At 44.4% G+C, this 26,536-nt stretch overlaps 1 protein-coding gene across 1 annotated transcript in view; it reads right to left on the reverse strand.

The window, feature by feature from the left end:
- Positions 1-5,552: 5,552 nt before the first annotated feature.
- USH2A (usherin) overlaps positions 5,553-26,536 on the reverse strand; it is a gene marked incomplete at both ends in the record, with an annotated part of 645,989 nt that continues 625,005 nt past the window's right edge. The window contains 7 exons of the mRNA XM_080923960.1: positions 5,553-5,642; positions 7,556-7,777; positions 14,656-14,900; positions 18,185-18,268; positions 21,092-21,268; positions 23,821-24,029; positions 25,251-25,489. Of these exons, the coding sequence (XP_080780086.1) occupies positions 5,553-5,642; positions 7,556-7,777; positions 14,656-14,900; positions 18,185-18,268; positions 21,092-21,268; positions 23,821-24,029; positions 25,251-25,489 (1,266 nt within the window). The remainder of the gene's footprint in view (positions 5,643-7,555; positions 7,778-14,655; positions 14,901-18,184; positions 18,269-21,091; positions 21,269-23,820; positions 24,030-25,250; positions 25,490-26,536) is intronic.

The following is a 26,536-nucleotide window of genomic DNA, read 5'->3' on the forward strand; positions in this document are numbered from 1 at the left end:
CAGTGGCTTCACACAAATTCCCTTGTATTTATTTGTCATTAAATCAAGTGAGAAATGTTAAGGCGGTGTCTTGAGTTATTTAAGGAGCCTCACTCTATGTAAGCTCCACCCACATGTGTTTGTAAAAAAGTGACATTGTACTTATGTCAGAAGACCTAGAGATGAGAGGGAAAGTTGTTTGGGACTAAAATTTTATATAAAAGTAGTGTGAACCTTAATCTCCCCCTGGCAGATAGAGGCTAGCCTCAGCTATATTATGAGCTGCTGTCTCAAAGACACATGGGAGAGCAACTTCCTAAAGCACATTCTGCAGGTCTAGCCTCGTGTCTTCCATTGACAGCAGAGTTGGATCCCACTCATCTTTTTTTTGCTGTGCCTACATTGCCAAAGTTGTGACTCAACAACAATGAAACGGGACTTGCAAAAGGAGGATATGACATTTCATGAGAATTGTCCAAGCACTTGGTTGTCAGAGTTCTATTACACTGAGTGGGGTAAGCATCGGTCTACCTCAGTGCAGTCAGAGGACACGGTAAAACTTAGCCAGGGTCTCAGCCAGTCTTTGAACTGACATATTCTGGTTGAAAAACCTTTAACTTCCTTCTTGTCTTTCTCATCATGATTGCTTGGCATTAAATCTAGTTGTCCCAGCCCCATTTCAAGCTTGCCTCATTCGAGTGACTCATTTGGGAAGAGCATCACATCATGTGTTGGACCAGGCCATACTCAGTCACATTCTGGTTCCTTAAGTAGCTGCTGTCACTTTATGACTCGAATGCTGGAACATTCTCTAAGTGTAACTTAGTTCACATTTACATACCTGCCCCGTCTTTACACACATGCTGACTGCCCTCTTGCCCTGTGCCCTTCACCCGCCACAGTGCTTTTGTGCAGTAGCATAGCACACTCTAGCTCACTGGTAAATGCTGAGCTCTATGCAGCTTGTATTGAGGAAGAGTCAGAAGAATGTAGGCAGTCACAAAGACAAGAACCTTCCCGAGACAGTAGCTTCTCATTTCCAGAAGACACTGGCAGGAAAAACATCATGGTTGTCTGTGCGGCACAGACAGAGGAGAGGACCAAACACCCTATAAAACACAACCTAGAGTCCGTCAGCAGACTCCCCAGACTGAGTCCCTCTCAACCTCAAGGGATAAATCTGTTCCTTGTGCTTTCTTGGCAGCTGGCTCTTCTGTTTTTGCCAGATGTTGAATTCTTTGTTTAGCCCTGGGGAAGAGCTCAGTGATCCCCTTGACAAGAACCACTATCCTGTTCTGTTTCCTGGGGCTCATCCAGGCTTTGAGATGACATCTATGCAAATGTACCTGAAAACCAGGTGGACAGAGGGGCCCCTTCTCTACAGTGGAGCCCTCCTGCCTCAAGGTCAGAATTTGTTAGCTCTCACCTCCGCCCGAAAGGGTGGTTTTCTGACAGAGCTGAGCAAGTGATGCCACGCTTGCCTTGAGTTTGAGGTAGAGATTTCATGAAATTTAAATTGAGGTTACTAGGAGGGGAAGACCTGCCTCTCTGCAAGGTTTCATTGCACGCTGGCACCCCAGATATGCCTCAGTTGTTCATCCAGGACACTGCCTGCTTACTGCAAGCTTGAACTCTTAAGCTCTGTACTCTGGGAGAGGGCTGGGGTGGCAGGAACAGGGTCCTCCTTGGCTGCACCATCTAGCCAGTAACAGCTCCAACCTTACATGCCCCCTACTCACACACCTTTTCCAAACTAGACTCCCCTCTGTCCTTAAAAGAGACAATGGGCTCTTGAGGTTCCCCCAAACGGAAGAACATCGGCTGTGCGGCTACAGGTGGTACGTGCCAGTAGCAGGATTGCATACACTTGTAGAAGGCTCTGGGTTGGCCACCGGCAACAGTCAGTCTGTGGAAGAGATGGAGAGGGATCTATCCCAGCAGTATAGCTCTGTGAACTTACTGGTTCCTGAAGGAGGCTGGAGAGCCTTCCCAGTCATGTCCCCTGGACTAATATGGCAAGAGCAGGGACTTTCCTGTGAGTTTGCTGTAGTGCAGGGCCAGGTACAGGACAAGCTGCTGCTAGCAACAGGCAAACACAGACCATCCTGCTTGGGTGGGAGGCTGTTTCTGCCTGTTCTTTCTGGCCTGTACCTCCTTCCCCCATCTGGTTCCACCTCTAGCTCTACTCTGGGTAAAGTACTGGTCAATGGAAATGTCTTAGCCTTGGGCTTCAGGATCACGTGACTGGGGAGCAGAGTGTGTGCTCTCAGAACATGATTGACTAAAGTGTCTCATCGAGACCTGGAAAGTAACTCTTACGGATGCCAAGTGTTCTGAGGGATGGCAGCATCAGGCTTCCGAGATCTTGGGAGCAGATGAAACTAAGTACTTGGGCTGAAGTCCACGCAGGGACAGACAAGAGGACAAGAAGACTGAGAAAGACTACAAGAGGAACTGGGAGCTGCAGGGGACTGAGCCACACGTAGGTGCTGAGATCCCGCACTTAGTCCAGTCTCTGCCCAGTGATTCCCGTCTGTGCAAACTGGGAGATTTGGGCAAAGCACAGGCCACCCTGATCCAAGACTCGTCTGTCTTCCTTCTTCTGCCTCAGTGCAGATGGGACAGACGGGTTCCAAGTTCTCTTTTGCTGGGTGTGTCCCTGACTTACCCTGGGATGTTTCCCTAGAATGAGGTGTTGGGAGAATTCATACCCATCTTTATTCAGGGAGCCTACTCACTAGAAGAACCAAAGGAAAAACAGGATATTGAGTTTCTCAGCTTGTCTGCCTCCATTTGCAAATACCCAGAATTGATTGTGGGTACAGGCTTACAAGCAGTTGGCACCCCGAGGCTAAACAGAAAGGGTCTCAGATTAGACCACTGGAAAAGGCAGATCCTTCTATCTGGTTGACTCTCCCTGATTATGGATACTCCAGCACTTACTGGGATTGTATAAATTTTAAAGGCTCCAAACAGGAAGAAACCTGTTTTCTGTGTTTGTCTATTCCTGTCCCCATTACCTGACCCAGGAGCTGATGAGACTGGTCTGGACCAGCCTGTACTAGTTACAAGGACAGGTATAGTTGTCAGTGGACTCAACAGCAGGTCTGCTTATTGTAAACCACTGTTTTTAGATTTATAGAAGAGCAACAAATGCCTGTGTGCATCAAATTGTCCTGTGCTATTTGAGTTCCCTGAGGAGCTGGGGTTCCAGATACAAGAGTGTTTGTATCCAAATGTTCCACGGCCCCAATTCCTGAGTCAGGCTGGCACTCTGGCTGCTCCTCCCTGCCACAGAATCAAAGAGCAGAGGCATCATGACTGACTTAGCTCCTGATGAAAATAAAGCAGCCAATGAAGAGGAGACTCTCAGGAAACTCAGCACAGTTTTCTTCAGTGTGGCTCATACTCAACCCAGAGCCCTGCTGTGGCAGATGGCTCTGTGCACTGGATGAAGACTGTTTTCTGTAAGCCCCACAGTGTAGCAGTGTGTACGCAGGTGATATGAAGTGACTATGGATGTAGTGTAGATTCAACTTTCTTTTATTATGGTGTTATTACACAACACAGTCTTTGAAGTCAAACATCTGCCATGACGTCAGCCATGGCGACTTGGAAAGATCACAGGTAGGTTTGTTCAGTCTGTCAGTTTGCTACTGTTAAGTCTCATAAGAAAGGTGGATGTTTTTCCAGAATGGGAAAGACAGGTGGAAAACATGAGCAAAGTTACAGGGGCAAGTTGTATAAGGTATGTAAAAGGTCAGAGTTCAATACATTTTAACAAACTGCTTAAATCAGAGTTATTGATCTACTCTGCAGCAATTACAAGGACTGGGTTAAAGAACAGAAACACATGTCTAAACAAAGTTTAAGTGTTTGGTTCCCCTCCTCCCCTAAGCTTCATCTAAAAATTACTCACCAGTTAGAAGACCAGTTGCATCACTCTGGTACCTTTAAGTGTTTGGGAGCCATACTTGGGAGACTGATATGCTCAGAGGGATTAACAGGGAGGATATTTCCTCCCTTTGCCTTCAAGGTTGACTGGGTTCCAGAATCACCTGTTCTAGTTCAGAGAGGGCATCCAGTCTACAAAGAGGAGTATCAACAGAGGGAAGTTTCCTCCACTCTCCCAAGTGAAAAGTGAAACCATGGTCAAACAAGGGTTTTGACTTAGCTACACATCGATGGAACTACTGGTGAATGAAAGGCTGGAGGAATCACAGGTTCCTGTTAAGCCCCAGTGACCCAGTCCTCAACTCGCCTGGACAATTAAAAAGAAGTGACTAATGTTGGCCACCTGCATGGCTCTAAAGACACAGTAAGGAACTATTGCCAAAGAACTATTGAAATGTTTCTATCACACTCCCTAGATATTAGGCTTAAGTCCTCAAGAGATGTTGAGACAACTTTTCCTCACTAAATGATTTTCTTCTTGATCAAAAAAATGCTGCCCAGCTGTAGGGCCTCATGACTTCGGTTTAATTCAAAGCTGTGGTCTTGAGAGGCAGGCCCACTGTTGCTATATCCTAAAGATAATGTGAGATAAAACCTACTAGATTGGTCCGTTCTCTTTCCAATTCAAAAGGTATAAGTCTTTTGGCAAGACAGGAGAATGCATATTATGACTTGCACAGGCACTATGGATGTCCCACTACTTTAGATAGATTTGTAGCAGGAATGTTTAATCCAGGTCTGTGCTTTGACATTTAAGAGTAGCAAGTGTCTAAGCTGTTCTGTCACAGATCTGGGTGACAGTACAGCACTCCCAAAGTCCAGCCTTAGACAGTTGGGTCATGGGAGTAAATAGTGAGTCTCTAGCCAAATAAGTGACTCACTCCCCCTTAAAGTGTTTTCCACCTGCCTCTTGGCATCGGTCCACAAGATATTGACACATAGACTAGGGATAATTTCCTAGAACCTTTAAGATGGAAGGAAAGGAGGGGTTTATTAATGTTTTCCAGGAACAACAAATTTCTATTTTATGAAAAGTACTAATCCACGATTTCACAAGTTTTCATTTTAAAACAAGACCTCAGTTCAAGCGAAGATGTTCTAGTAGTAACAACCGACCAACTTCAGCGATCAAGCAAGCAGCTCAGTCCTCAGGAACAGTTTTGAGAGCTTCGTACAGCTGCGCCTCGTCTGCGTCGTGGGACGCCAGAGCTCCAGAACCTTAACCCGTGCTCATGCAGAGCTGTGATCACCAGTGTAGCTGTTGCTTATAAAGATTTCTTCCTCTCTGGTAGAAACAGCAGGTTGGAAAGAGCAAGACTAGCCTCTTAGCAGACTTGCTTGGATTTAAACAGGCGACTATTGTGCATTTCTTGAAATGGGCTAGAATGTTCCTTTAAGTCATAGGCATGCTTTGCTTTCCACAGAATCAGCGATGCAAGCAAGGGTAGGTACAGTTTCCCGAGACAAGCAGAGAAGTATTTTTAGGTCTCTGTTAGGAAGAATTAAACATTTTGTTTCAGTGTTTTTCAGCTTTTATCACATACGGTAATAACTGGAAGAAAAAAAAACAGAGGGTACAAACCATGTGCCCCAGGGTTCCACGTTCTAACTTCAGTTGTTTATAGGTGGGTGTCGGTAAAGGCGGTGTGCTCCTTGGTCACAGAGCTGAAACCCTGGATGGCGTTCATTAGCTCCTCTTCATCCACATACTGAAAGGCAAGCCAGTCCTTGCATAAGATACTGAATTATCATTAGCTCCTTATTCATAGTCTACCACTGTGATATCAAACATGCTCACCACTAGGATGTGCTTTACGGCAGATCTTCCTTTAAATTCCCTCACTGAAGGGATCATGTGATATAAAACATGCTCAACACTAGGATGTGCTTTACAGCAGATCTTCCTTTAAATTCCCTTCATTGACAGGACCATGTGCTAATACAACTCACAGTCATCATCTTAGCCTCTGTGAGCCTCAGTTTATCTGTAGACTGGGGAAAACTTTGAATCTATATGCAGGTAGTTTTTCATTTTAAAGATTTAGCTGAAAAAGAATAAAAGACAGTACAAGCTGTGTTGCTTCCTACTCTGTACTGTTTTTAACCATCAGGGTTAGTGTTATGAGTTCTTAATGAGCCAGTAACTGGCCAGGTGTTGGCACCTCCACAGGATTCCACCGACCCCTCTGTACACTGCCCTCCACTAGAGCTGAAGACCAGGCAAACACACGTGGCCACTGTCTACTCCCGCTAAAGGTAAAGCCAATAATCTCAATTCCATGAAAAGATGACTAATGTGTTCTTGGGTAGGTCCTAGGCACCTCTGACCCTAGGCTGGTTCCTCAATGATGCTAACAGCCCTTCCTAGACTGCATGAAGATTGTGGGAAATGTGTTCCCACATAAGTCTTCATGTGTTACATCAAATGCATTTCTGTTGTGGATGAAAAAGATAATTTAGCAATTGTTTGTTTCAGATTAATTAACGCTTTAATTAAGGTTAATTAGTTTAATTAACATTGAAGGATGAAATTATGTAATTGAATGAGCTATATAATAAGATCAAGCAGGATTTTCACAAAGTTTTTTTTTTTTTTTTTGGTGTGTTGGGGCCAAGGTCTCGTGTCTCCCAGATGGCTTCAAACTTGCATGTAGTTAAGAATGACCCTGAGCCTTTGATTCCATTTCCACCTCCTGGTGATGGTGTTATAGGTGTGTACTAAAGTGTTCCACTTTAGTGTAGTTGGAGGGACTGGACAGAGCTTCATGCGTGCTAGGTGATCACCCTACCAACTGAGCTGCGACTCCAGCCCGAGGAAAATCATTTTTAACTTCACTATATGTTTAATCTTTCAGAACAAGCACGAAAGGCTCAGGTGCTGGCAGGAGAAGGGATCTGGAGCCAGACAATTAATCCCTTTATCCTTACCAGTTACCATTAATCAAAGAGGAAATCATGGAAGTTGCCCACTTTGTAGTAAAGAGAAAGTGCACAAAACACGGGAAAGGTGAGCTGAGGCTCCTGTGCACAGGCAGCAGGCACTGGAGAGCTCAGCTCTCTGCCCTCAGTGGCTTCTCTTACCAGCCAAATGGAAAAGCGTTCAGTCCAGCAGATGTCTAGGATGAAAGGCAGCGTAGCTGGTAGAAATCATACCAGGCCCGTCAACTTCCAGACACTGGAGAAGCCGATAAGAGATGGCAGGTGATCCCTCCAAGCCAGAGTCTGAACCACTGGACTAAATTCATGAGAGATGAAGCTCACAAATGGTGACAGAGACTGGTGACGAATGGTGTCATGTCTCAGGTGGTCAGAGCCCTGGGTTCATTCCCCAGTGCTACATTCCTGTTTGTTTTTAAAGCAGGGACATGGTAGTATATCCCTGGAGTTGTAGCATTTAGAAGGTTGTGACAGGACAAACTTGTCTCAGTGGATGAATGGATACAGTGGTGTGTGTTTTATGCCTTCTTTAGGTCAGTTTCTGTTTTCTCCTGTGTTTGGGAGTGCTTTATCATATAACAGCAGTATCTACTCTGCTAACCACATGGCAACAACATTAAGCCAGTTTACAACATAATTGGGTTTGCACTTCAGCGGTTTGTGCATGAGAGGCAGACACACTCACCAGTCCATGGCTGTGGCCCATAATAGTTTCCCACAGTGAGTCCTCTGTCACCACCTTCTTGTCGGGAATGTCCATGAGCTGGCTGACACTGCGGTGGAGAGAGCCCTGGGAGTAGGCGTGGCTCAGTTGGCTTTGACTTGGGATCCGCAGTACGGACACACTTTGGCTGCTCCGGATACTCAATGGTGTCCCAGACCTAGGGAGTCTGGTGTCAGCTAAGCCCTGAAAAGGAAGCTGCTGTTGGAGATGGGCAGGTGGTGGAAAGGGGTGACTTTCTCAAGCCTCCTCTATAACTGAATACCTGGAATATTGTGCTGATGCTGGTGTAAGTGACAATGCTATTGGTCTCTAGGGCATCTGTGCCCTGCTGTGGTGGCTATTATCTTTCTATAGGACCAGGCCTGCCAACCAGGGTCTGGTTTAAGGTGCTCTCTACCTGCACATTGACATGCAGCCTGCCCCTTGAGGAGCTTCTCTTCCACCCCATTAAAAGTGAACTACATTGTTTCATGGCTGTCTGTCCACTATGAAAAATATATATTTCATTTGTGGAGTTCTGGATATATAAGATATATATATATATCTTATTCATGTATTTACCTTATAGGAAGCCAGGGTCTGTAACACATCAACTCAGTCATTATCACCAGCAGGCTATGGTGTCTCCATAATTATAATCAAAGATGTGCTCTTACAGTAAATTCTAGCTGACTAAAACATCCAGAGTTTTTAATTTTAATGGTCCCATCAGTAAAACAGCTCTGCTTCTCACTGGACAGTCAACACGACATGCAAAAGATCAGATGACACCCATGCAGCACACAGAGGTACCTCAAAATGCATGGTGTAACTTTTTAGGGTGACATTGCTGGACACATCAGATATATCAGCCACAGAATCAAACTGAGAAGAAGAAACAAATGGGTGCATCAGTCTTTGATTAACATTGCTTCAGGGGTTCAGAACCAAAGAGGGCTACGGAATACCCTTCACACCACTCTATGACAGGAGAGGATGAGCTCTGGAAATCAGAAGTGATAGAAACCCTAAAGAGCGAGAACAATCATCAGGTAACCTACAGAATAGAGAGAAGCAATGTACAGCATTATCAAGGGGGTCCTGTCCAGGAAAGAACAAGATGTTACAAGCAAGTGCCGGTAATGTGGACCAGAGCATCAAACAGGCAACCTGAGTGAGACAGCCACCAGTGGAAACTAGTCTGGGGTGATGATTGTTGTAAAAGCAACTCCTAGCTAGGGCTGTGGCTTAGTGACAGAACACTTCCTTAGCATGTGCAAAGTTCTGTATTCAGCCTCAACACAAATTAAAAGAGACATGATTCCCATGAACCAAGGAAAGTACTCACTTTGAACCTCCCCCAGATCATACCCACCCCCTTTTGATAACATCTCAATTTAGGGAATAGAAGCCAAATAATAGGCCTCACTCAAGGTGAGTAGTGCGTAGTTGGGCCAGTATATATCTTTTAATATCTGGGCAGAAGATTGTTCTCACAGGGTCCTGCAGCTTTAAGTAACAAGCTCACAAACTGGGGAGGATCTTTCAGTACCACAGTTGGACTGTAGACACTACTAAAATCCCCTGGTTTTATCTATGTCTCCATAGCTACAGTTGACAAAGTACCAGGAGAACCAAGTAGGTCCAGAAACACAAGTGGCCCTGGCCCCTACCAACACCTACCTTCCACTCCTTTCCCATCTAGCAACTTTGGGACTACAGCCATTGTAGGAACATGCCAATTTCACCTGTGCTTTGGAAGCCAAGCCGTTTGCCTAAAGAACATAGTAAACAGTGGCTCTAACCTTCTCAACACACTGCATAAGAGGATCTGTAGGAGCTCTCCCTCCTAGCTGTTAATTTTAAGACTGTAGCTACAGGTAGAAAATGACAATCACTCAAGCTTGGCCCTGGGCTTCAGGGAAAGAATCCAAGTATATCAAATCCAGAATGGTAACTATCAACCTCACAAGTGTTACCCCACAATAGCTGTTCCTTTAGGGACATCCCCTTCTAGACTTGGAAGCAGCAGGACTATTAGCGAACAGAACCACCCATACTTGACTTTCTAGACCAAGAGAAACTTGTCTGCATGTCCTCCCTAGGAGTGGGTATGGCAGAGCACAAGCATAAATGAAAACTCTGGGTTCTAGATAACTGAGGGAAAGGACATCACAGCCCATGAACTTGGGGCCATACCTGCAGGTGCCATGTGTGCCTATTCCCTGTCTTCTGCATTGTCCTTGCCTATAGGGCCTAGGGAAGGTCCACAATTGATTGGACCACAGATGCTATCACCATCTTTGAATATTTGTAGTACCTGAGAAAAGGCCCACCCTAATGTGAGCTCAAGAACCATCACTGCTGTGCCACAATGCTCTGCATCTCCTATGCTTGCCCCAAGAATATGTCCCTCTATGTAACTGTGCTACCTAGACTGGCAGCTGCTTGAGCTGACTCTGTTGGGCCTACAGACACAAAGATCTTCTAAGCCTATGTCTACCTCAAAACCAGTCAGTACCACCATGAACTGCTGCAATCAAAACTCTTAAAGACTTCAGACACACCTGATGATGAGCCAAATGTTTTAAAGTGTCATCTAGTTATCTCATATAGACAACAACCTTTTTCCTATAAAAATGGAAGAAAAATGTCACAGTAGACACAGTAAGAATCTCCCAAGAACACATCCCAATCTGAAGGAAGTCTGCAAAATTTCTGAAACAATAAACATGATCCTAAGGAAACTAAGACCTAAATGCAAACGAATACTACAAAGGATGATGAAGGAGAGTGAGGAATTCACTAAGAGATGGATATCAGTAAAAGAATCAAAGTCATGGATGAAATGAAATAAGTTTGAAGGAACATTTCCACAATAACATAGGCCAAACTAAAAGTATTCAGAACTTGGGAGACAGGTTATGAAACTACACATTAGGATAAAAATGGACCAATGAAACTTACAGGGCTTATAGTGAACTATTATTTACATCTTAAGAACTTCAGAAACTGAAGAAAAGGTTCTGAAAAAACTCTCTCATAAAATAATGGTTGAAAATCCCGCAAAAGCTTGTAGTAGGAAGGAGATCTGTATGTAACTGAAGGATAGGACATGGCTGTTGCACAGGTAAACTTACAACAGCTATGGTTGTATTCACAAGACTAAGAGTCAAAATTCCAGCATGTAACACTCCTGTCAGAAGAGCTATTGGCAGTTGGTGGCTGCTAAAAGAGCCGAAACATGGTTTTCTTTGGGGATGTGGCCACTGATAGGTTTCCCATGCTCCAGGGGGTGGCCCTGCACATCATGAACACATGGGCAGCCTTAGTTGTACTGAGGGATTGGTATTAATAACACATTACTTAAAAGGAAAGCATTGAGTCTGAAAGGTGATAGGTAATGGTGGAAAAATTGGAGATAATGGTAGATAAATATGATCAATATACATTGTATAAATATATGAACACAGTAACTCGTTTTAAAAAACCAAAATCTTAAAAGATATGGATATAGATGAAAGAATCCAAGCTAGCTTTATCCAGAACAGAGCTCAGACATGGTATATTTTTAGTAAATGTTGTGTGTATGACAAAGAATTATGAAAACATTAAGGGACTCCTCAGATTTGTAGCAGAAAAGAGAATGGTATTGCATATTTAAAGTAAAGAATAGGAAACATGCTAAAATAGTACTCCCTAAGTAAAAGTCTTTCCTATCTTATCTAAACAGGAATTTAGGAATTTGCCTAAAGAAACACAGAGGCATTCTAACTAAAAATGAGGGGATGGTAACTGCTGTTGTGAGAACGCAAAGGTGTAAGACTCATTGGAACAGCAACCCAAAGAGATTTAAATCTAGATGCTGCCAAATCAAGCAAACAAATATGAGAAAAGCAAAATATAATTGTCAAAATTATATAAGATGTTGTAACACCTTTGCCTATAGATGGATTAAAGTCACCACTCAAGAAATAATAGACTGGTAAAATTAAGAATTAATTTGAAGTCAGAAATAGTGGTCCACAACTGTAATGTAAGTAGACGAGAACCAGAGGCAGGAGGATTATGAGTTGTAAGCCATTCTAGCCTCCTGGTATAAGCAAGAGAACAAACAACAAAAATCCTAAGATACAACTATATCCTGCTGACAAGAAACTCAGGCCATTGCTTCACTATAAAGAAACACCATGTATACTAAAAATAAAAGTTTGGGAAAATATATATCACACAAATGGGAACAGAAAATGATCTGAGCTTGATAGTTCAGGTCTGTACTCCCTGTAAGTTGGGAGGTTGATGCCAGAGGATCATAAGTTTAAGGCCAGCCTAAGGAACTAAGGGAAATCTGCTCTCAAAACCAAAATACGGGATGGGGAGGATAGATGTAGCTCAGTGGCAGAGTGTTTTCCCACTATATGCAAGATCTTGAGTTCAGTCTCTGGTACTGAAAAAAAAAATGGAACAGGAATAGTTGCATTCATTTCAGATAAAATAAATATTAAACAAAATCTTTAAAGGAGGTAATCATAGTGAGAGAAGTACCTGCTCAAGAAGTGACATGCTAATTGTAAAGCTATGTCAATGTCCTGGTCTGAATGAGAATGGCCTTCATAGGTCTCATGTTTGAATGTTTAGTCGCCAGTTGGTAGAACTCTTTGGAAAGGATTAGGAGATTTGGCCTTGTAGATGGAAGTATGTCACTTCAAGTGGGTTCTGAAGCTTCAAAAGGTTGATCCATTCCAATGTTTTCTCCCTCCATCACCATGGTTGTCTCAGTATATAAGGTGTCTTCTACTGTTCCAGTGCCATTCCTGTCTGCTGCTGTGCTCCCTACCATGCTGATCACTAACATGCCCTCTGTTACGCATGCCTCCAGTTAAATACTTTCTTTTATATGTTACCTTAGTCATGGTGTTTCTTCACAGCAATATCAGACAGTGACTAGCATGGGCTTCCTGATATAAAATAAAGGGCAAACTAATTCAGTAGACGCTGTGTTACAGTAAATATTAAAAGGTGGAAACCTTTTATCCGGCTCCCATGGGGCCATATGGCACTGCTGGGGATCTCTAACTTGGTGCTCCATGCCACCTCTAAGAACTCAGGTATGGTTCACTCCACCATTCCTGTCACTTCTGTCCCACCCTGGGTGGATATGACTGCTCTGGCGTGTTGTTTTCACTCACTTTCCTCCACTGCCTGATATAAACATAACTCCACATCTATTAACTTATCAAATAGGTTTATATGTTAAATTCTCAATCCACAAACCCTCTACACAATAAGCTCACAACCAGAGGACAAAGATATAAACTCCCCATCCAGATAAGATAAGTTAGGCCCATAGAAACCCTCAGAAATAATTATAATAACATTATCAAGCTAGAGGTGTGCCCAGAGAAACATACACATCTGCTTTCGTGTTGCCTTCAGAATGTCTGCCTCCTTCCCTTTCTTCTGTTCCTCTAGACTCTCTCCCTGCCTACCTCTCCACTGACTGATCAACAGCAACCCACACATCTGGGCATTTCAATATCCAGAATTCCTCGATGGGCACATCTTGCAAATACCAACCGTCAGAGACAGCTGCACAGACCCATTCTTCAAAGCAAACATTCCTAACAGGTACTGAAGCTCATCCAGTGACAGCACCTAGATTCTTCTTACCAGGATCTTGACGGCAGAGCAATTAAGCCACAAATCAAGACTCAATCAATAGATATATCAGAACTCTACTCTGGATTATGACATTTTAAAACTGCAAACTAAGAACAAGAGGAGAGGAGAGTGAACAAATATGTGCAGAGTAACCTGCACCTAATAACCAAGAGGTAACAATGGTTCCTCAAAATTCAGTCATAAAATCTACTGTGAACAACTATAAAAAGCTAGAAAAACTAGAAGAAAATGGTGAATTCTGAGCATATACAATATGCCCCACAGTGAATCAAGGTGAACAGAAAATCTGATTAATAGTCAGCAAATGATGTTGAAACAAGATTTGTTCATCTCAGGGCTGAGAAGATGACTCAGCTGTTGAGAGTGTTCACAGCTCTTGAAGAGGACCCAAGTTTTGTGTTCATAGAGCATCGCCCAACTGCCTGTAACTCCAGCTCTAGGGGAATTTTATTCCTTCTGGCCTCTGCAGGTACCTGTACTCACATGCACTTATTACACACAGACGCATAAACATAGTTTAAAAATAGGATAAAGTCTCTAAAACATTAACTCTTTTCTCTAGAAGTCTTCAGGATCTGATGGCTTTACTGAAAGAATTTAAAGGATAACTATTTCTATACTTTGAAAAACTATTCCAAAAAATCCAAAATAACCAGAATTCTTTCAAATTCTTTATGAAGCTTACATTACCTTGATACTAAATCAGACAAACATATAAACCAATAGAATAAAGCATACAGTACTATCATACACACACACACACACACACACACACACACACACACACACACACAAACACAAATAGCTATAGACTCCTAGCCAGTAGACACAGGAGTGAACATTCTCATTATAAATAATTGAAGTTCAAATTGGTGCTTATATACCAGAGACCTGAACTAGCCTGCATGCAAATACAGACATGCACAGGACACTAATTTTAAACTCCTTTACAAGTCATCATCAGAAATGGCCTCCTGAAATAGTGTTTTCCTTCACACACATGTGTGATGATTAATGGAATTGGTCCCAGGCATGCAGGGGTGGTTCAACACATACAAATCAAGAAACGTGTTACACTGTATCAACAGAAGAACATTGAGACTCCATAGAATAAAGGACATTTACAATAAAAGCAATCACATATTATTCTTGGACAAAAGGAAAAGGCATCTCTCTCTTTTGAAAGAAGACAGTGATGCCCACCCATCCTTACCACTGTCAACACAGTACTGGAGTTTTTGCAAGAACAGTTAGGTAAGGAAAAGGTTTAAAGGGTGTCTAAATTGGAAAGGATGAAATTTAATTGCCTGTTTGCTGGCATGGCTTTATGCATAAATACTTCACCAAACAGCTGTCAGTGATAAGTGAATTCATAAGAATGAAAGCATTTCCATACATACCACATGGGTTTCCCCTGGTGGGTAGACGCCCAGTGGGGTCATTCGTTTCTGAAGAGGTACCAAGGGAGGTCTCTCTCTTATGCATGGCTCCTTGTGGATTTTTCTTTGTAGAATCAAGGACAGAAAAATTGCCAGCAAGATCAGGCCCAGCACGGCCATTACAATAATGAACCACAGCTCACTGTAGAACTCTGTGCTTTTGGTCCCGGCTCCCTTCTTTTCCCCAGGAGTTGTCAGCACCAGGCCTGCAAAACCCATGGAGAGAAATAGTTTTTCCAGAAGACAACCTTGTGGCTTTGGGTGTTGTAATTTGACTGAGAATCAAAATCTGTGGTCGATTCTGACTGCATGTGAGCTAGAGTGATGGTTTGGGGTAATGCAGGGAGACAGCAGACCACCATTATCTTAGAAAGAGTGGGTGGTAGACAGGAGACAGCAATGTTTAAAGAAGGGTCTCCCCATCCTTGGTAGTATGTTCTGAGCAACTGGCTCTCGAAAATCACCAAGACGTCTTCCCAAGGCTCCCTCACCTCAGGCAACAGCTCTACTCACAGGGTTTGTTAACTGGATCTTGAGGTATCAGATCTTTTCCATTGAGAATATCAACATGTTCCTACTACAGTTTTCCCATGGCTTGTTGCTTGGCCTCTGTTAATTAGCTAACGTTCTAAAAACCATCTAAAATATATTGGGGGAGCCTCCTATAGAGGGAAGTGTCAGTTGTGCCTCTTTCCTAGATTTATGTGCTAACACTGATATTATCTTCTAAGCACGGGGCAAAGTTCATGTTGAACACTCAACAAAGTTCAGGGAGTGTCCAGTTTGGATCTGTGTGGGATGCTTGGTCTCTAGGAGAGCAGTGTTTGGGGACAGGTCAGTGACAGTGACTATGTCATTAAGGTTCTCACCTCACCATTGGCAAGGTTGTGCCTTAATGGGCTGTTGAGAGGTGAGGTCTGATTGTAGGAAGTAGGTCGCTGAGGACATGACATGAAGGGTATATCTGGGCCAGACTCATCTGTCTCTACATCATGGTTGTCATGAGGTATGAGGTAGCATCTGTGCTCTGTCATGTGCATCCCATGACAGTGTTCAGCCTCCTCAGCCTTGGGGACAATAGGGCCCAGTGGACACGGACTGAAAACCCTGAGCCTACATAAATCTTTCCTTACGTTGTTTTTCTGGGATCTTTTGTGACAGTGAAAGCTGGTTAACAAGGCGAGCTCTGAGGCCTTCTAGATATGATGGGTAGGATTACCTTATATGTGAGGATAAAGCATGGGGGCAGGGAGGGAGGACCACTGGGGAGGGGCTATGCCATTGGCTGGCTAAATGATGGAGATGGCCTTACATTAGCTGTCCATCCTTTCACTGAGAATAACTTAGAGATTCATGACTATGATTCAGCCACTGCCTGGGTTGGCCAGAAGCTGAGAACCAAAGCCCTGCCTATTGAAACCCAATGTGGGAGGCAAAGGAGAAGCTGATGGCCCTGAAAGCCCCATGCTCTCTGGACACCCCCCTGCTTTGAGCAGATCAGAACCAGAGGGCAAGGCAGATGTGCCAGGGATTCACATGCATATCCTCAGGGAGAATGTTAGGAGGTGACTTAAGTTCCAACCCTGAGAGCAGGGTGCACTTTTGTGAACCCAACAGTGACATGGTTTGAAAAGCCACTGATGCCCTGGGCCTCTTCTTCCTCACTTCCAAAACAAAGGGTTGATGACGAATCTCCAGCAGGAAGTCCCTTCACGGTGAGAAACTGTGGTGTTTGAAAACTGAACTTTGTGCAGAAGAGTTAAGTTCTGCTGTGTGCGTGACACAGTGCTGGGACCCCAGGGACATCCAATTGGCTCGATGTGCTCTTTGCTCAGGAGTACATAGGGAACGAAGGGCAGGGTGCCTGGAGGAAGCCTCAGAAGGGGGAAGCTCAGCAGCAGGAGACACTGTCTGCTTCTTTCCCGCTTGGAGGCTGCCTTCAGGCAACGGAACAGGAACACGTTAGAAATTCTATCATGAAAATTAAAAGTGACTAGAGATATATGCTGGGCAGCATATCTCAGAACCAGCAGTCCACTGAATTCCCCCTCTTCGCTCTGCCAAGAGCCTTCCCCCAGACACAAGGGCTACCTTCAGCCTAGCGTTCCTACAGTGGGAAGCTCCATTTGTCTCAAGAGCTGACTAGAAGTTGCTGCCCTGTGCTAAAGGCTGAAAATGGGATCCTGTCCAGCCTTCTATTCCCTGTTCAGACTTTACTTTTAGTTTGGGGGTCCTGCCTTGTTGATCAAGTGTTAGGGTCTACTCGGGATGAGTTTCTACGTTTGGAAGCTGACTACAATCTGGACTGACATGCAATATGAACCAGTCAGCATGAGGTGCTGGGGCCCAGTGTTAGAAACACAGGATAGGACTTATTTAAAAAGCCACAGTCCTCAGTACCCTCTTATCTGTATATTCGTCAGGGACCTGAGGCTCTATATAATTAATGAGAGCTGATTCTTACATAAAGAAGAGAAACACATTGAAGGAAATGTCCCGAACAGGAGTGGCTAGGAAAACCATGTTTGAGTGAGAGTGAGCATCCACACAAGTTTGCATAGCATTCCTGGACTATCCAACTGGGAAACTTGACTTCTCAGAGTTTATCCAATGAAGTCTTTCCTGTCCCGCAGCTTTGAATATAATGAGATTATGGATAAATGGGAAGGGTCATGTTAAGTCTGAGATCTATAGCACACCCAAATGTGCACAGTATGGGAAGAGGATATCTGTTGATTGAAACAAGAGGGGAGGAGAGTTGGGGAGATACATACAGAGGTCAGAGGGCAACCTGGGATGTCAGTCCCTGCCTTCAAGCTTATTTGATACACTGTCTCCTGTTTGCTAATGGTATGCTAGGCTTGAGGCCTCTGAGCTTATAGGGATTCTCCTGTCTCCACTTCTCGTCAGAAGCACTGGGGATTACAGACTGTCACACCATCCCTGCGTTCTAGTGGGTGCAGGGGATTCAGACTCAGATCTTCATGAATGTGTGGTATTTCCCTCACCGAGCCATCTCCCTAGACTGTAAGCCATCACAATCCATGAAGGATATGGCTAGGATCATCCCCACTTCACCATGTTAGGCTCTGACTCCAGAACATCATTTGAACCATCAGGAACTGAATTGGCCACCTACTGTCTTCCCTCTTCCCTGGACTCTCTGCCCACCTCTCTGTAGATGAAGTCATACAATTACTTAGATAAAATATTTGTTCAGAAGTCTAATCAGGTCTCTCTGGTGCTTGCCATATTGATGATTCAGTGACTTGGCTTTTGAAAGTAACATAATTCTTTGACAGAAGTTTTATCAGGACCTGCAAAGTTTGTTCCCTTCTTTCCCTCTTTTGTTTCCTTCTTTATGACACACAAGTTTCTTCCAGAAAGCCTACCAGTAATGGGTTAGCAGTGTCCAGACACAGACGTTTGCCTGTCTCTGGAGGACAGTGAGTAACTGCTATACTCAACAGGAAACCAGAGAAATGTTTACCAAATCCAGTAGCAGCATCATACTGGACCAATGGAGTCTTAACACTTCCAATGTCTGTCGTGCAGGTGACCTGGAAGAAGAAAGCTAGACAAAAGAAAGAACAGGTAAGTGTCCAGTGTTTAACACCAGCTAAGTGGGGAGGAGGGGGCGTTGTCTGGATAGAGCAATGAAACTAATGCTCCAGAGCAAACTGACTGTTAATGTTACCATGGTGCTCAGTACTGTGAGGGGTTGTCATGACTGTGTTAATTGATGTGGGACGACTCAGCCTAAAAGTGGGTGGTACCATTTCTATTTCCTGGTTTGGGGGTTCCCAGACCTTACCAGCAGTAGAGTAGGTAACGGGTGCCTCCCATGCATACATCCATTCTCTCTGCTCTTGGCTGTGGCTGAATGGGACCAGCTATTTCAAGTTTCTGTTGCCTTGACTTCCCCTCTGGGATGACTATAACCTGAAACTGTGAGCTAACACAATCCCTCTCTCCTTTAAAGCTCTTAGCCAGGGAACCAAGCTCCAGAAGGGAAACTGTGACAGTTTAGATGCTAATTAGATGCTAAAGGTTCTACAAAGGCAAATCATTTCACAGTAGTGATTGCTTCCCAGTTTGATGCTGCTGGGTGGGAGGGGGGGCTTGGGGGGGACCTTGAAGAAGCTCTCCCTTGTGTTACCACACCTTAGGCCCAAAGCTGTGGCCCGCAGATCACAAATGAGAATCATGATGAGCCAGAATGAATCCCTTTATAAGGCTGAGTGTCTTAGGCATTTTTCACAGGAAGGAAAAGCTGACTGACATCTAATATGCAGGCTTCTAATTAAAAAGCCAATCAGCAAAAGAGCTGATGGAATACATATCCATAAGGGTTGGGGCAGAGAGAGAGAGAGAGAGAGAGAGAGAGAGAGAGAGAGAGAGAGAGCGAGCAGTAAAGCAGCAGTGGCAGAGGACCTGGACCACACAGAAGAAGAGATTGCTCTCCATTTGATTAACACCCTTTCCTTTAAGACTTTTAGGAATTCCTTTCTGTACTGGGGAGAGCTCAGAGGGAAACTCGGGAATCATGTGATCCAGTTTCCCATTCCGATTTTTTTCTTGCCAGGACCCTGTGCCTCTTGCAAGGTCACACAGATGGTTGGAGGCCCACTCAGGTAGAACCCAGATCCGCCAACTGTCAGGCCATCTTCTATCCATAGCAAGCTGCCCAGGTGACCAGCAGCCGTGACAGTGTGTGTGGCTCACTTGGGCTAAAACTCGGTTTCTACAAATGAAGCGAGGGAACCATCCTTCAGCTTAAGCAAACAGGCCATTCAAGGACCCACATACTCCCAGGTTGATTTATTGTCTAAATCCAATGCACGTTTCAAACGTCCTATCTCCGCTGGCCCTGTGACCATGCAGGTGACTTGAAAACCTGGAGTACCTCGTGGAGTCTTGTTTCGGCTCAAAATCAAGACAGAGAAATAAATTCAACAGAAAAGGAGGGCAGGTACAGTTCTGGAAGGAAAGTTCTGTAGGGTCTGTTCCTGTGAGGTTTGGGGAGCCCCTCACTTGGGGCTTTAGGGGACATGGTCACTAGGTGGCATGGTAGCTTTTTTGTTACTTTGATAAACACCACAACCAAAAGTAACTTGGGGAGGAAAAGGCTTATTTGGCTTCTACTTCTAGGTTACACTCCATCTTTGGGAATCCTCAGGGCAGGAACTGATCAGAAAACAATGTGGAATACTGCTGGTAGGCTTGTTCCCTCTGGCTTGCTGAGCAAGCTTCTGGACACAGCCCAGGCCCCCCATGCCTAAGCATTGTACCACCCACAGGGCATTTGTTTCTCTGTAGATTGTCCAGAAGCTGTTTTGGATTTTAATATTAATTCGACTTCCCCCAGAAGGGTACTCTTAGGTGACTTCCCATTTTAACTAGTAAAATAAAGGAAAGCCAGTGACTGGGCGGAGCCAGGAAGGTGAAGAGAGAGGAGAGATCTTAAAGGTCAGAGGACAGGGTGGAGGTCATGGAAACTTGGAGGTCATGGCAACGTGGAGGTTCCCAAGGAGTAGCTGGACCCAGGTGGGATTGATTGGTGTAAAATAGCTATGAGCATTAAGGATTTTATAGGTCTAATATCTCATATAGAAGGACAGTTTGTATTTTTGTCTATTTGATGAAATCTTGTTGTGCAGAGGGTTTGTGGATTGATATTTGAATATATAAACCTGTATGAAAATCTATCAGGCTGTAGAGTTTTGTTTGTGGGATTTTGGGGCAGAGAACAGGTGGTAGAAAACCGCCAGGGAAGGGAGTTGAATGGACAAGTTGGGCAGCGGTGGCGGCTCCAAACTAAAAGCAGGTCTGAGGAGTGAGACCTCAGGGCCGGTAAAGAGATAACCCCCTTATATTTTTTTAATATTTACTGCAACATTCCTCAAACCAAACCAAACCTAAACAAAAACAACAACAACTCAAACCCTCACAGACATGCCCACAGGTCAATCTGATAGAGGCAATACTCACACCAAGGTTCCCTCTTCCCGGGTGATTCTAGTTTGTGCTGAGTTGATGGTGAAAACTAACCGGTACATGGACGATGGTGCAGTGGGGACACATGGGGACACCTTGGAACTTTTCAGTATGGCTGCTAGCTCAGTATGGCTGTTGCTCTTTTTCTTGTGAAATGCACCTGCCCTCTGGTCTCCTTCCTGTGACCATCTAACTCGTCTGGAGACAGCACTGTCCCTGGATGGATCCAGTAACAAGCAGGAAGGAGACACATATTCTGAGCTGTAGGGATTCTACAGACGATGGCCATCTAAACCACGGAATCCTGATGATGAGCCTCCTCAACTCACCTCTCTGGCTCCACATTTCCTAAGTCTGGGGACCAGAGCACCTTACACAGAGAAGAAGGTTGGTTACTAACTTTTATCCACCGTCCTCGGTATGTAGAGTGAGGTGTCCAGGCCGCTGTACACCCTCTGTCCTCCGTCGGTGACCACGTACTCCTTGAGTTGGCCATTTAGGAGAAAAGTTCCACTCCAGTCCACCCACACTGCGGACGCGTTGCTGTCCACCGAGAACAGGGCTTGGTACTGAGGCACTGTGGGGGAAGAAAGCACAGCTCCTGGACACGGGAACTTCTGGGACGAATGAGCCAGGTGCTTTTAGAACAATGTAAACAACAGTGTAGGAAATCAGCCAGCCAACCAACCAAACAGAAACAACCCTGGGTGTTGCTAGAAACCCATTAAAGATAACAAACCGGGATGGAAGGCAAGAGGGCATCCAATGGGAACACGTGTGAAATGCGCTCTCAGCTGCCTTCCACTGCTTCCAAAAAATCAATGGAGAGTGCTGATTTATAAATAAAACTATTAACACACAATGGGTTTGCTTAGCAACATAACCCGGGGCTCATATTTTGCTCTATTTTCCCTCTCCAACGGATAAAGTGTCCTTAACACTATTAACTACAGTACAGAGCTATTTTTCATATTGGATCAATATTTATTGCTATGAAGCCCCAAGGACTAGATGAAGTTAATTTTTTTTTTCTTTTTTTTACACCAAACCAAACTGCTTAGATGGTGAATTATTCTCTTTTGGTACCCATTTATTTTTACAGGTTTTTCTTGAACCGTTAGTTTGTTTTCTAAGATAGTTAAAAGGCCTTGCAAACAGCAACCCAAGCATCGTAATTCATTTCCCTGACTAATCCATCAATAGCTGAGTACATTAGTATATAAACAGGCTCGGTTCTCCTAAGTATTACATCAGATCCAGAAGCAATTTGGCATGCATTTACAGGCACCCTCTCTTCTCATCTGTAAGCTCCTTGCTGAAACAGAACTGGGGACCTCAGTGGCAGCTCATCTCCAAGGTAAACAAGTTGCTGGGGGAACAAACGGAGTGATGAACTATCACCTTGCAGGGGAAAGAGATTTACTCAGGAGACCTTGCTTTCTCCAAAATCACCAAGGTATTTATAAAGCATCAAGAGCAGTGTATATACCCAGCTGGCTGTTAAGAAAGGAGGGTTGTGAATACATTGACTACATTACTCATTTCAAAGGTTATAACATGGTATGAGAGAATTGTTTTGTACCATGGTTTAGACCCTAAAAACATATGCGTACCTTACCTTTCATAGCAGCACTTTCAGAGAGATGGAGAGAGAGAACTAATAGCAATGTGCCACTAAAACCAAGAATCATCAAACCCTCTTCAGTGGCTGTGTGTTTGTAGCTCGGGCCTGCTTAGTATCTCAGGCCAATATGAAGTTTTATTTTTCCGAAGCTCTCTTCTACCATACAGGTCTAATAAATCTCCCTGTATTCCTAGCAGTACAAAAGAAAATGGGACTTGTAGAATTTAAGGAAATAAATGTGATTTCTGTCTAATGGAGACTCAGGTTTATGTAGCTGCCTGGAGGGGCCTGAGGAAACAGGAAGTAGTGCTGTGTCTTGACATAGCTGATGTTATTTAACCCTTAAAACACCCTGTGAAGATTGGGTCCTGGGGTTGGAGAGACGGCTGGCCCTGGGGCTCAGCAGTTTAAGAACACTGGCTGCTCTTGCAGAGAACCAGAGTTGGGTTCCCAGAACCTCTAGTTTCAAGAGAATCTGACATCCTCTTCTTGTATCTACAGGTGTGTGTGCTCGTGTGCACGCAGTCTCTCCCTCTCCCCTCCCCCTCTCCCCCTTCCCCCTCTCCCCTCTCCCCCTCCCCCTTCCCCTCTAACTCTCCCTTTCCCCCTCCCTCTCCCTCTTCTCCTCCCCCTCCCCCTCTCCCTTCCCCTCTAACTCTCCCTTTCCCCCTCCCTCTCACTCTCCCTCTCCCCCTCCCCCTCCCTTTTCCCCTCCTTCTCTCTCACTCTCACACACATACACTCAGACACGCACACACGCGCACACATACACACACATGAATCTTTAAAAACTAGAAAGAAAGAAAAAAGAAAGAAAGAAAGAAAGAAAGAAAGAAAGAAAGAAAGAAAGAAAGAAAGAAGGAAGGAAATTGATTTCTCTCAGAGGTCCAGCCCCTCACCTAACAATCAAGGTAGGAAGCCACCAAGTACCTGAGGCCAGAGTTGTGTCACTTCACACCCTCTGCCTTTATAATCAGAATACATTTACCACTTTACCATGTGTGCTCCCTAGTGGTATGACAAAACTGGCTAATTCTGGTTGTCAGTTAATCCGGAGTTTAGTGCTTGTTAGTCAAGTTAGCCATTACTAAAAATCAAGTCATATACCTTCAATTATATTGAACGCTCAATCAACGTTAAGATTCTTAACATTTCTTATTATGTATTACATTTTACTGGTTCTATGCCCTCTTGTAAAAGAACAATGGGTTCTCTCATGATCATCCACCTTCCATTCTTTCTCCTCTGTGTGCTGAGGGCTGTGACAGTTTAACTTGAACTCCTCAAAGGTGGGAGGACAGACAATGGGAACAGCCAAGCCTGGCCTACATAGTAAATTCCAGGCTAGCCTAGGCTATCCACTTGCCCTGAACCTCTACCCTCGTAAATGCAATGGGAGTTTTTTCTAGTCTCTATCGTCACGATTGTCTCAGTGGTTGTCCCTGTGATGTCCAGTTACACGGGCTTCTCTGGTTCTCATACAGCATCACAGCCTACATACTTACTCTCCTTTTTGGTGCTGAAGGTCGTCCACCCGGAAGCCGTGCTGCCTGCCTCATTGTGGGCCACCACTTGCACCCCGTAGGCAGTATTAGGCTGAAGCCCCGCCAGGCTGGCTCTGTGCCCTGGACCCCAGTACTTCCTCTCTGGGTGGCTGGGAAGGCAGTGTGGGTCTGAGTCAGGAGGGCAAGCTCGATATAGCTGCAGTTCATAGCTGGGATGGGCAGGGGTGTGGAGAAAGAAGACACGTGGTGGGTTTGATTGCTTTTCAAAGTTGATTAGATTTGGGGGGGGGGGTAGACATTTTGCAAATTTTTAAAAACTCCATTTTCTGGGAAACTGCTTTCAGAGACACCTCCCCACCCCGAGTTGATACTGCAGGGGAATGAGATGTGAAAGTATGTGGGAAGGTGTGTGCAGCGTCCTCATGAACTGTCATACAGACTGGTACCTGTGTGCATTGCAGGTGTGAGTACCTCTGTGTGCAGACAAGAGGACAACTAGGGGAGCTGTCTTCTTGTTTCTTTTTTAAGATTTTTTTTTTATGCGTATGGATGCTGTGATTGTATGTATGCCTGTATCGTGGGTGCATGCAGTGCCAGCAGAGGCCAGAAGAGGGTGCAAGAACCACTGGAACTGAAGTTACAGATGGTTGTAAAATGCTACACAGGTGCTGGGAACTGAACCTGGGTCTTCTGAGAGCAGTCAGTGCTTGAAGCTACAGAGCCATCTGTCTGGACCCATTTCTACCTTTTTATTTTTTGAGAGAAACCATCTCCCACTCATCTGGAGCTTGCCAAATAGGCTAGGGTAGCTGCCCAGGATACTCCAGGGCTCTTCCTACCTTTAACATCTCAGCTCTGGGATATCTAAGTATGTGCTACCACACCTAAAATCTTTTTGTGAGTTGGTGGGGGGTGGTAAAAGACCAGTTCTTAAGCCTGGTAAGCACTCTACCAACTGAGCCATGTCTCCAGCCCCACAAGAAATCATTTCCATAAATAAAGATTAAATATGTGGCTCTCTTGAGAGGGATTCATTGTTGTCTTTCATGTAGAATAAAGAAAATCTCTTTCCCTCCAGATTATTCTGAATGAAGATTTGTTTGTGCTTTGAGATGGAGGCCCCTTCTGACATTTTAACTTAGGTCAGGGCAATTCCCAGCTAACCAGAGAGATCTCTTTTGCTCTAGCTGAGACCAGCAGTACATGGCTCCCAGGGAACCCCTAGGGCAGCATCTTTTATTAATGAACACAGACATGGTGCACTGTCTTGCTTGTTTCAAGATGCATTTGTTGGCTCATGGCTTAAATACTTTTCAAGGAACAAAGCTGCTCAAATGAGTGCTTTGTCTTCTGGATGCACTCTTTGGGGACGGCAGGGCTTCTGTGCCCTGTCACCTTTTGGTTTATTAATCTGTTCCACTGACAGTTACCTGTGAATGATACCATTGGGGAGCCGAGGGGTAGTCCACTGGAAGGAGGCCATCTTTGAGCCCAGTGTCTGGACCTGGGGAGGAGACAACCCTGAGGGTGGAGCAGGGTGGGTCCTCAGCTCGGCTGTCGGTCCCCGGCTGCAGCAGTTGAAACAGGTGCAGGCCTCAACCCCAATGGTGTAGGTGGTGAAGGGTTTCAGATTATGAAGGGTCTGCTGGGTGGCCACGCCTTCAGACAGCTGCAGTGGAGAGGACCAGATGAGACTGTCACATGTTAGAGACAGCATGCCTCCTGCTCTGAATGGATCCCACACTAGGCACTTTAGGAGAAGCAATGAGATGCTTAGCAGCATGTTAACTCTTGGAATGACCAAACTAGATGGGTATTTATAATATAAGAGTCCAGTGAGCATAACAGGTAACAAGAAAGAGATGGCAAGGCATGATACTATCCCTTTCTTAAACTTAGGAATGTACTAGAAAAAGGAACCAAGTGCTCAAAATACAGGTTGAATTTAATGACTTTCAAAAGAACTCCTCTGCAACAAAATGACAAAAAAAAATCATAATCTGTATTTGGATTATCTTTCTACTGCTAAATTTCACAGTTTACTGTAATAATCTGCATGGAACTTGTGCATCCAAAACGCTTTGGGACCCATATCAGAGGCGTGTGCAAATATTTAATGTTTGCCAGCCCACCTTCCTCTCAGATTGCTGCTTTACGACGCCACTTATCTTTGCAGAGCTATAAACTTTTGATTTATTTGGAGCAAACTTTTGACCTCATTTGGGAAAGAAGTGCTCAGAAGCTGGGAATTAATTTCCACATCGACATGAATAACATAATTAAGGACTTACCTGCTATTTTTTTTAAATGAATAAAATGCACTCCACATAGAAATTATTTGGGTTTATTAATATTATCATTTTATAAGCATGGATAATCAAGGGCTGATTGTATTTACATCATCTATATTTATTGAATATGAAACCCTGTAGAACATATGCTAATATCCTGTTTGCATGCAGTAGGAGCCGTGCCTGTATGTAGGGCTTCTTGGGAAATTGTGTTTCCACATCGGGCATGCTGGCCTCAGAGGATTTCTCCACACTTGCCCAAATCGTTGCTAAATTGGTCTAAATAATTCATAATGTAATACTGGGATCTTTGCAATCTCTCTGTAAGCTTATGTGAAGAGAGTATGATCATCTCCACATCTTCATGAGCCACAGGGGAGAGACCTCAGACCTACCATAGAGGCACGAGACTAGAGAGTAGGTAA

This window comes from Micromys minutus, assembly GCF_963924665.1.
Source record: "Micromys minutus genome assembly, chromosome: 1".
Lineage (NCBI taxonomy): Eukaryota > Metazoa > Chordata > Mammalia > Rodentia > Muridae > Micromys > Micromys minutus.